The following is a 12,210-nucleotide window of genomic DNA, read 5'->3' on the forward strand; positions in this document are numbered from 1 at the left end:
TGATCTCTTTTCCAGCTAACTCCTCATTCCATACTACACCTGCAAGCTGTCTCCTGAGTTCTTCATAATCACCCCCCTTTACTACTAAGAGGAATAGTATTTAATTTATGGGCTGATTTATCATAAAAAATCATATGCATCACATTCATGCATGTTTGAAAAATAGCTTTTTCAGTAACTGTGTAAGCCATTTTTCTTTTCTTTTTGCCATGTAGTATGCAACTAAATGAGCCTCTGTAGCTCAGTTGGTATAGATGGAGCCCTTTCGTCAGAAAGACCTGGGTTTGATTCCCGTCCAAGACATGAGGAACCTTTATGAGGTTTCTGTCAACTAAAGGTGAGTTAGCCAGTCTCATACGGAGATAGGGGGTTTTTTCACCTGGAAACTCAGGTTTTTTGTCCCCCAGAACAGGAAAACCAGCCCCTTTGAACACACATCTACAGATATAGGACACTTCGGGAGGCATAGGGCTAACCACCTTATCCTTGAATTGCAGTTGTGAAGTCCAACAATAGTTGGAAGGTCGTGGGCACTTAAATGCCTGTTAGTATCACTGGAAGAAGAAGAAGAAGTATACAGCTAAATATAAAGATAATTTTTATATATTTGTATGGGGTTCCCCCCATTCCTCCATCATCACTTTGGACTGGTTGAACCCTCCTAATGAGGAATTAAATATGTATTTTATGACTGGCGATCTTTGTGTGTTCACGGGCCAGTTGGCCTGTTCTGAAGGATGGAAAACCCTCTACCTCCGTATGAGACTGGCTAACTCACCTTTAGTCGAAAGTGACTAGATAAAGGTTCCTCACGTCATGGATGGGAATCAAACCCAGGTCTTTCCGACCAAAGGGCTTCGTCTATACTGACTGAGCTATGGAGGCTCTATAAAGATAATGACTTTCTCATTAACATTCATAGAATGACTTAAGAAATTGTGCCAATAAATATTTTTTTTTTATTCTTTGGAAACAATCTTATTGGCAATCTCAAGTATGCTGTTTTTCTAAATAACTTTTTAATTTTGAAGATTTCAGGCTTTATTTGCAAGAATGACATTACACGTAATACATTGGGGTTTGGCACTTTCATTTGTTTTTGCACAGTTGATAACTGTATTTTAAGTAATCTTCATTATAAAATCTTTTTCATTTTCTTCTTCTTTGGATGTGCTGAATATACCTCAAATAGTTCTCACTATTTACATGTCCAGAATCAAAGTTGAATTTGAACATACTGTTGTATGTTGCAACTTCATTATTCTTTTTTTTTTTTTTCCTTTTAATAATAAGCAATCAATTTCATTGGCATTAATACTGGTTCAGATAAAATATTTCTAAAGGTTACTGAAATAATACTAAACACAGCAAAGTCAAATTTAGTATAATTACATTATAACAAATACCTCATGTATTATAGTAGCATATTAATTACGGTGATAGTGAAAAATTATAGAAAAACTTTCTTGATTATGCAGTTGTTCCAAGAAACAAATGATATTATTTGTGTTTCCACTGCTCCTAGAAATAAAATGCAATTAGTCAATTGGAAATATATTATTATTATTATTATTACTTGGCACCTCCAGGGAGTCCAAAGACTCATCGGGGGAGGGTACCTACTCTACAACTCTGTCTCCACGACTTAGTTCATCAACTACAATGAACCGCAACTACACCAACGCCATCAACCACCAGCAATAATATATTCACAGACAATCGCAAACATTCATGCCTGCGGCGGAATTTAAACCCACAGTCTTTTGGCTGGAGAGCGGATGCACTCTCCACTCTAATGTTTTTTCATTTAAATAATCCTGCCAATTGCATCCTATTAGGAAATAATGGGAAATGGTCACAATGAGGTGCTGACAAGACTTATGGGGGGGGGACATCTGGAAGTATTTTCAAACTCCAACTCACATTGAATAAAATTGTTCTTTATTCTACTTCATAATAATACTTGAATATCAATATACAAATAATATTGCTAACTTAATAAGATTGCTATATTTATCAGTTGTTAAAAGAAACAGTTTAATAAGCACATATTAATAATCAACTATTTCAACACATACTTCTGACCCCCCCCCCCCATAGCCTTCTTATATTCAGTGTCATAACTAGATACAACAAAGATGCCACTCGCTGCCATGGTGTGAGAGCTTGAAGATAGTTTCAGAAACATTTTTTTTAACCAGTTGAATGCATTGTCACATTTAATTAAACATCAAACCAAGAAATGGTTTCTGATTACATTAAAATATGTTACTACTGAGTTTAAAAGGGAAAAATGGCTATTAGGCATCTTCAGTTAATCAGCATGACTCAAAAATTGTTATTTGATAATAAAATGTAAGCTGCTTGCAAACTCATTAAATTACTCTCATGACCCACTAATAGGTTGTGATGTGCATGAGAAAACAGTACATTAGTATTGTGTTATGGGTGGGCTAAGGGTTAGATAATTTGGAAATCGTTTAGAGACAAAAGATTGAACTTTTTTAAAGTAAACAGGAGAATGATCTCACATGGGACAGTGATATTCATCTGCCACCTAAAAGAGCTGGTGTAAATAATTTACACCAGATCTTTTAGTTGGTAAAACATAACAGAATTTATTCAAAATATGTGGTACATAGACTTACCATAAATTTTTTTTTATCAAACCAGGACATTTTTGAGAGTTTGCTCAAAACAGAAAGTAATGCCTTCTACTCTAAGTACTTATGATTCAAAAGGCTAAATAACAGAGTGGTTAACAAAAAACAACATTTCACAGTAATAATTTTTAATTACTCTTAACTGAACATAACTTATTATTAAAAAGTTATTAATATTTATCACTAGCGTGAACTTTCTTTATAAATTCTCTGTTATTTTTAATCGCATCGAAAAATTCACTACAGTTTAGTTCAATATTAAGTTTGCAGTGCAATACAGCTTTTACTGTTGATTCAGCCATTCTACCTCTTTCTTCAGACCATATTTTATTCATTATTGAGAATATCCTTTCAACAGGTGACGATGTGCCTGGCAGGCTGAAAATGTATTCTATAATTTGGACAAGATTGGGCAATGAAATGTTCTTTTCTTTGAAATGACTGAATAGTTGTATCACTTTTTCTTCGCAACTTGTATTTTTCAAAATGTCATAGTTTGCCGACCAAAAAGCTTTTGCAATCACCACTTCATCAAACAGTTCATCCATGTTTATTGCATTATTTGCAAGAGTTTCATTAATTTTTTCACCTGAAGCTTCAATTTCCGACCAAGTTAATTCATTTATCCAAGTAATTGTTTATCCAAGTAAAAGATTCTGCTCCACCAAAATTATTTTCCAAAAGCTCAATGTAAGAAAGACATCGGTCATAAAATATTGTAAAACTCTTGTAGTATTGTATTAATATTAATACTTCCATTATTTTCCAGTATTCTAAAAAGCTTTTTTTGCTTCTTGAGGTATAAATTTATTATCACGCCTTTCCTCAAGATTTGTTTTTAATTTTCTAAGTTCATTGACAATATCTGTTGCACTCACTTTTGTACTTTCCATAATCAAGTAGATTTGTTAAACAATTTGAGTTGCCCGTGCACAAGCCAAAAATACATTTCACCACAATCATTATCAAAGAACTGTTTTATCATCACTGGACAGTGTTCTTGTGAAATAAAATATGATTTCAGTCCCTCATAGATTTCAAGTATTCTGTCAATAGCCGGAAGTAGCGAAAGAAAACGGGTGTTGCCATGTTGAAGAACCTTTTTATACTCTACATCTACAAATTCACAGAACGCTTTTAGTTGAGTGATTCGAACCTTATAAATGTGAAAATATTTATAAATTTTGACTACTAAAGCTTCTGTTTCAATAGGTAGAACATCAACTGCAGTTTGAAGATAGTTGTGAATGATGTGAGCACTGCAACCAATGCCCACAATATTTCTTCCTAGTTCCTTCTTCATTCAACTGTAAATATTGTTTTCTCCTCTCTGTTTTACACCCCCAAAATTGGTATTGGAGTTATCTCCACAAAATCCAATAATTTTTTGTTATATTATGAGTTTTCATAACTGACATTAAATGGTTTGTCAGTATTTCTGCAATTTCACCGGGAACTGATTGAAAGTCTTAAAGTTTAACTATTAAACTTTAAGACTTTCTTTAAAACTATTAAACTTTAAGACAATCTGGTGCAAAATACCGCACAACACCTGGCACAGTTTCAATTTCTTTCCTGTTGGAAGAATCAATTGATATCGTCACGAAATTTGTTTTGTTTAAATCTTCACAAAGTTGCTGAAACAACAGTGGCTCAATCACATTAACAATCACAGCTTCACATTTTGTTCTACCCAGTCTAAACTTTGTTTCAAAAAGCTTTGATATCAATTTAGATGAACAATTGGCAGACTTAAAGCTGAGATTGTGAATAGCAACATGAAATGCAAAAGTTGCTTCTTTCGCAGCTATTAAAAATTCTTTGCCACTTGGATCGGCACCTTAAAATATGACAATATCTTTGAGGAAGTTCCTGCCACTGCTAGACTAACCTTATGTTTCGCGCATGTCAAGTGATTTTTTTATGTCCGAACGCCCACCATGAGCCACAGAAAATTCTGAAGAACACTGTTCACATTTCACTTTGTCAATATGACCACAAACTTTTTTCAAAATCGGATAATCCTTTTTTAATTCATCCTACTCGCAATCTAAACTAAACTCAACTAAGATTGTGCATGCTCAACAATGACTTGCGATGCAGCGTATAGGCCAGAGTCAAAGTGGGGTATTCGTGTTGCCTAATCGCCATTTTCCGAGGCTGCACTTTTTGTACTGTGTGTATATTCTGCACTTTTAAATTTTTACCAAATAACCGGGACAAAATGACAAACTGTTCGGGATCATACCTTCAAACCGGGATGTATGGTAAGCCTAGTGGTACATATACAGGGAAGGGTAGGGGATGTGAAAGATCTTTCTGTGACCCCCCCCCCCCAACTAAGGGTATAATTTTAAAGCTTAGTAAACTTAGACATGGTGAGTTATTTAAATGTATGTTCTATTTAATGTTTCAATTTGTCTGTGTAATTAAAAGAATTTCATGTACTTTTATTATTTTACCATTTTACATTTCTTTTAAGGACAGAAGAGGTGTTCAGCAACATTCTGAGAATATTGATGATAGAAACATTATGTTGCAGTTTAAGTTTCCTTTGAGCGAGATCATTGTAAATTTTTTTGATGACTTAAAATCCATTACTTCTGGCTATGCAAGGTATGTTAGACCATTTGGTTATTAAAATGGTCTGTTATTAAAAGTTTGGTTATTAAACTCAAATTTTTTTCACTAATGCATTGACATTTGCAAAATATCAGTGTGTGTTAACGAACCTTTGAAAGCATGTTTATATTAGAATCATACCACATTGGAATCAAACTGCAGTGCACCAATCAGACCAATTGGTGGGTGATGTGACACTGTTGTGTAGTTTTGATGTGGCGGTCAGCTTGTTAAATTAATACCATGAGAAAATACTATTATTGCTCATAATAGCAATAAAGACAACTTTTACTTCCACATAATGTACATCTAATCTAATCTAATCTAATCCTGTGGCCTCCTCTTTAAGAGGGTTGCAGCTGATGAACAGTCCACTTTCATGCCTCTCTATCTCTTGCTTCTGTAAGATTCTTGCCCATCCAATCTTTGATGTTGTCTTTTCATTGCAGTCGGGGTCTTCCTTTCCTTCCCTCCACCATCCCCTGCAATACTATTCTGGGAAGCTCTCCAGAAGAACCCCCTCATCAAATGTCCTGCAAACGCTATTTTTCTTCTTTGGATACTAACCATATAGTCTCTTTTCATTTTAAATCTTTTAAGAACCTCTTCATTGCTCACTCTTTCAGTCCAGCTGATACAATCCATTTTTCTCAATCACCACATTTCAAATGCATTCAATCGGTCACTCATCTCCTTATCGATCATCCAGGATTCACATCCATACGTCCCCACACTCCAGATCATTATCTTGAGGATTCTTACTTTTAACTTTTGTTCAGATTTCTGTTTCCTAAAATGTGGTATATTTGGAAAAATTCTGCTTTTGCTTTTTTAATTCTGTTCTTAATTTCATAATTAGATCTATTGTCTTCTGTTATCCAACTCCCAAGGTATTCAAAACTTTTTACATTTTCTATTCTTTGTCCGTTCAAAGTGATTTCCTTTCCTCGAAATCTTCATCACTTTTGTCTTCTGAATGTTTATTTTCATTTTATATCTCTCATTTCCAACCCTGTTCAGTCTGTTCAAAATTCTTTGCAAGTCTTTCTCTGTTTTGCTCAAAAGTGCAATGTCATCTGCATATCTTATATTATTTATCAGATGTCAGTTTATTTTTATTCCATCCTTCAGATCTTCCAAGGCCTCCCTTATCATCCATTCACTATAGACATTAAAAAGGAGTGGGAACATCCCACACCCTTGCCTCACCCTTTCTTATGAGGATCCATTCAGTATCCTCTCCTTCAAATCGGACCCTGGCTTCTTGAGTTTTGTATATTCTGAACAAAATTCTCATAATATTTTTACCTATTCCTATTTTATGCAAAATATCAAAAAAAAACAGAGTGATTAATGTTATCAAAAGCTTTTTCATAGTCCACAAAGCATAGATATAAATCTTTATTGCACTCAATCATTCTTTCCCCTAATATCCGTAGTGTTGTGATAGCTTCCCTGGTTCCCTGTTTCTCCTGAAACCAAATTGTGCTTCATTTAATTCCCTCTCTATCATCTGTTCCATTCTTCTATATATTATATTAATTAGGACTTTTGCAACGTGGCTAATCAAGCTGATAGTTCTGTGCTTGCTGCAATCCATCTTTTATGTAGGCTTGGGAATAGGAATAAAAATATATCTTACGAAGTCTTTAGGTATTCTATCCTCCTCCAGACTTCTATTAAAGATGATGGATAAAAGTTTTATTCCTTCCTTTCCCAATACCTTCAGTAACTCTCCTTGAATATCATCCATTCCTGGAACTTTCCTATCCTTTATTCTTTTAATGGCTGCTTCAGTTTCCCATTCCTTAATTTCTGGGGGCATCATCATTTTCTATCTGATCACGTTCCAGATTATCTTCATCTCCATAAAGTTCTGTAACATACTTCTTCAATCTTATCATTTTTTTCCAACAAAATCTTTCCTCTTTCATTCCTTCAAAGCACTGCTTTTTTATCCTTCTCTTCTTCCCTGAAATCAAGTTCAAGCCTTCATAGATCTTTCTCATATCCTTTGCTGTATCATTTTCCTCTATTTCCTTGCAGACCTGATTGAGCCAGTCTTCCTTTACCTTTTTAGCCAGAATTTTTACTTGTTTATTGATCTCTTTATACCTGACTTGGGCTTCATTGCTGTTCTTATTCTTCCATTTTCTTCTTTCGTTCATTTTTTCTATCACCTCCTCAGTAATTCAGAGCTTCCTTCCTCTCCTCTCTGCCTCACCCAGAAGACCTTTAGTACATTCCTTGATTTTCTCTCTTAGATCGGTCCAGATTACTTATAGGGGTCTATCAGTATCAATACTGCTGATCTTATTTTTTAGTTCAGCTTGATATTTCTCTCTCATATCTTTTCTTTTTAGTCCATCGATTCTTATTTTACTAGTTGCATTTTCTTTATTCTTTTTAAACTGATTTTTACTTTAATTGTGAGCAGATTATGGTCACTATTGCAGTCTGCTCCAGGATAAGTTTTTGCATTTTTTATTACATATCTATATCTTGAGTTAATTAATATATAATCATTCTGATTTCTTCACCTCTCTGTACAGGTGCTCTCCAAGTGTTAGTCACTATCAATTCGTGTTTTCTGCAAAACTCCACCAGTCTGTTCCCCTTTCATTTCTTTCTCCCACACCAGACCATCCTCTCTTCCTTTCCCTATCTTTGCATTCATATCTCCCATTACTATCAGTATTATTATTATTAGCAGCTCCAAGGAGTCCTTAGACTCATCGAGGGAGGCCCAACATCATGTCAAGAACAACTATTCAACATTCACACGGTATCTATCATACTTCACCTTGAACTGATTTACAGTCATGGCACCCACAACAGACTCTGGCAGCTTATTCCACTCATTTACTACTCTCCAAGTAAAAAAAAAACTAGCTAACCACACTCCTACCAAGCTTCCACGGATGGTCCTATTCTCAAAAATATCTTCTGAATTAATCTTATAGAAACCCTTCAGTAATTTGAATGTCTGAATCATATCACCAATTTTATCTTGGTCACTCGTCTCTGGATCCTCTCCACCTCCTCCCCATCGAGAAGAAACCCTGGTGCCCATATCTGGGCACAGTAGTTTAGATGGGGTCTTATCAAGCTCAATACAGAGAAACAATAACCTGTTTGTCTCTGCTCGTTAAAGTGTTTTTCAGCAACCAAGTGATTTGATGAGCTCATTTTGCCACTTTTACGATGTGTCCCAAAACTTCAACTCCCTATCCACCAGCACTCCCAAATACCTGGGCTCATCAATCTCCTGGAGTACAGTTCCACCAATGTGATATACTGCTGCTAATCTTTTCACCCTAAAATGCAAAACCTTACATTTTTCCACATTAAATTGACATTCATTCTCCTTAGCCCAGTCCTCCAAACTATCCAAATCATCCTGCAAAATTTTGACATCCTGAGCATTCACTATTGCTCTACCTAGCTTTGCATCATCCACAAACAGATGCACAGTTCCTCTCAGATCCTTTCCTATATTGTTAATGAACAAATTAAACAATAGTGGTCCAAGAACAGAACCCTGCGGCACACCACTAGTCACAGGCCATCTTTTGGACTCTACTCCTGAATAAACCACTATCTGATATCTCTCCATCAACCACCCTCCTATCCATCTCACCAACCCTATATCCATTCTCATATGCTGCAGTTTACTGATTAGAATTCTATGTGGTATCCTATCAAAGGCTTTAGCAAGGTCCAGTAGAATCACTGTAAACCCGTTACCCTTATCCAGTTCAGCCGTCACTGTGTTATAGAATGTGAGCAAGTTACTGAGGCATGATGTACCCTTCACAAAACCATACTGTCCCCCATACAGTATCCCATTTTCATCTATCCAATCCTGTATTCTTCTCTTGACTAATTTCTCCAAGACCTTGACAACGATTCCTGATATACTAATCGGTCGGTAATTTACAACAGCAGTCTTGGAACCTCCTTTATGCAGTGGAACTATTTTCTCCTCTTTCCACCCCCTCGGGACTAACACAGACCCGATACTCAAATTAAACAAAATGGTCTAGGGTACTGACAATTCTTTAGCTGCTTCACGTATGACACGAGATGGTATACCATCCAATCCCGCAGATGAATTGACATTGAGGTTTTGTAATAGACTATTCACCTCCACTTCATCCACCACAATTCCCATATAAGCTGTTGGTAATTGGTGATGATATACTCTTGCAAAGTGCTCACTCAGTAAATCTACTATATCAACTGATTCGGTTACCTCCCTACCATCGGCATTCTTTAAACTCAATCTGCCGTATACATTTTTTCTTTTACTTACAACATATCGAAAAAACTGTTTGGGATTCTCTTTAGCCTGAGTGGCTAATGTTCTTTCATAATCCGCTTTTGCTTTTCTTACCACACTTGTTACACTTCTGGCCTGGGCTTTATACTTTCATGTGCCTGCAGGTCACCTTTCTCTTTAAATTCCCTCCACAGTTGTTTCTTTTTTTCCAGCTCAAGCTTAATGGTGTTATTCATCCATTTAATCCCGACTTGATTTATTATTCAGACTCTAGGTATACAGTCAGCAATTGCCACCTCCAAACACTTCTTAACCGCCTCCCATGCACTATCAACATCCAGCTCTTGCAGTTTTACATGCCATGGCACTGAACCAATCGAACTCCTAAACTTGTCATACTTACCAGCCCGATAATTCCACATCTACCGTCTTAATTGTAAATTCCACACCTTTAGCCACCTCCCAAGTCAAGACCCTATGATCACTCTCACCAATTGGTGGCAATGTGATCATATTCGTTACAGTCAAATCCTCAGATGCAATTACTAGGTCAAGCACTCTCTGACCCATAGTATTTTCGTTTACATGCTGTCGCAGATAGTTATCCCTTAATAACCACATAAAATCCAATTCCTTCCTCTTTCCAATCAATGCTACCATAGTTGAAATCTCCCATAATAATTACCCTCCTTCCACTCATTTCTTCTATTTGCTTATGCATACTATCTCTACCATCTTTTCCATCACCTGGTCTATAGCATTACCCAATTGTATATTTTGTTCTACTAGCCTCAATCTCACACCAAATGGCCTCACTTGTACTCATTTCTCTATCCTGCAATTCAATTTCTATTCTCCTTGGCTGCAGCTCATCAGCTATCATCAATAATACTCTGCCCCCATTTTATTCTCCCTGTCACTCCTGAACACACTACCCCACACATTCAATCCTACTAGCTATATCATTTTCAGTCAGCCATGTTTCACTAATGCCAATAACCTGTGGTCTGGAAGTGCCAACCAAGGCCAAAAATTCTTCCTTCTTGTTCCTAATACTTCTAGCATTAGTATACATGAATTGTAGACGTTAGCCCCATCCCTACCTTGATGCCTTATACTAACTATCCCATTCTGATTTGTTGTCCTTCTTATTCTCTCGGGCATATTATACTCATTCATACACTCAACTGCCTCCCTAAGGTCTGCATATCTACTCCCCCCCCTTAATAAATCTAGTTTCCCTGATTTTGCACATCCACTTCATTCAACAGCACTTTTTCAAGTCTCCTTACACCAAATCCATTCAAATGCAAACCATCCATCTTATATAGATCCTTTCACCCATCGAACTCACTCCACACGTTCACAAATTCCACACCACTCATCCTGCATAACTCACGCATAAAGTCATTTGCAATTATGGCCTTCCGTCGTTTCCAAACCATAGAGGAGATTCAGGAAAATGTGATAAGACAACTGCATGCCATCACAGAAAGTGCATTCCAATAATGGAAGAAATGTTAGAAATGGTGTATCGGCAGTAGAGGGTCTACTTTGAAGGGGACAGTGCTCGAAATGTTGTAAATTGAGCAATAAAGTCTTTATAGCAAAAGTTCGGTCTTTTTTTGAACATGCCTTGTATGTCCAAAAACTTGTATTATACACAAAATTTTCAGATTTCATTCTCCAAAATTAAGCGTGCTTACATAAAAATACTACTGTGTATTGTAACAATGAATTCTTGTACTTCTGTGTGCATAACTAATTCCTTTATATAAACAAAATATTTTATTGGTAGCTGTTTTAATGAATGACCTTTATTAAGTGATTAAATATCAGTTACATCTATTGTCAGCTGATGATTTTTTAGTCTTGAGGATGTTCTGACTCTATATGGGCTTGTTTATAGAGTCAATTAACACTAGATTAAATAATCTTACTGACTACTTGTATTGTTACAAATGACCAACATGCCAGACTCCATAGCAGCAATTTGATTTTAAAACAATTCCACTGTAGTAATTTTTGCAAAATAACAGTTCCCTTATTCCTGAGTTTCTTGTGGTAAGAGTTGAATAATTATATTAACAGAGTAATGCATAATTTGATTTTATATATTCATTCACATAGTAAACAATCTGGCATGAATATTTTTAAGCTTAATCCATGTTATGCAGTGTTAAAGCTGGAATCCATCTTTTCCCATGTAACATTTTTTGCTAAAACTTTTTACCTACCATTGACTTGAAATTGGAACAGGAAACTACATGCATAAAAATTAATTATTCCCATATTCGAGGACTGAATTCTTTAATTACCTTATATACTGTTGTATGATTGTTGCCAAGATTGTCTCTGGAAACAGACTTTGAGACCAATTATATTAAAGAGTTAAATATTTTGCATTACTTGTTTGAATAATAGTTTTATCTACCAGAGGGTGAATTCCTGTAGTATAGATGGAAAATATGGATAGCATTATGTTGAAAAAACCATGAATCTGCTTGAGAGTCTGAACATGATTTTTGCCCCTTCACTTCAGGCCTGTGGTAAGTGGTCCCATACTGGTTAGTGCAGATGATCTTCACTACTTTTGAGAAAATAAAGACAATCCTCTGAAATTTTCAAACCATCAGGAAATAC

At 35.8% G+C, this 12,210-nt stretch overlaps 1 protein-coding gene across 2 annotated transcripts in view; it reads left to right on the forward strand.

Moving 5' to 3' along the window:
- waw (Translation factor waclaw) overlaps positions 1–12,210 on the forward strand; it is a 192,376-nt gene that overhangs the window by 165,723 nt on the left and 14,443 nt on the right. For both annotated transcript variants that reach the window (XM_090393583.1, XM_090393584.1), the window contains exon 14: positions 5,146–5,279. In XM_090393583.1, the coding sequence (XP_090249709.1) occupies positions 5,146–5,279 (134 nt within the window). The remainder of the gene's footprint in view (positions 1–5,145; positions 5,280–12,210) is intronic.

The sequence above is a fragment of the Typopeltis vanoorti genome, chromosome 6 (genome assembly GCF_054136105.1).
Source record: "Typopeltis vanoorti isolate ZY-2024b chromosome 6, IOZ_Tvanoo_1.0, whole genome shotgun sequence".
In the NCBI taxonomy this organism is placed as follows: Eukaryota; Metazoa; Arthropoda; class Arachnida; order Uropygi; family Thelyphonidae; genus Typopeltis; species Typopeltis vanoorti.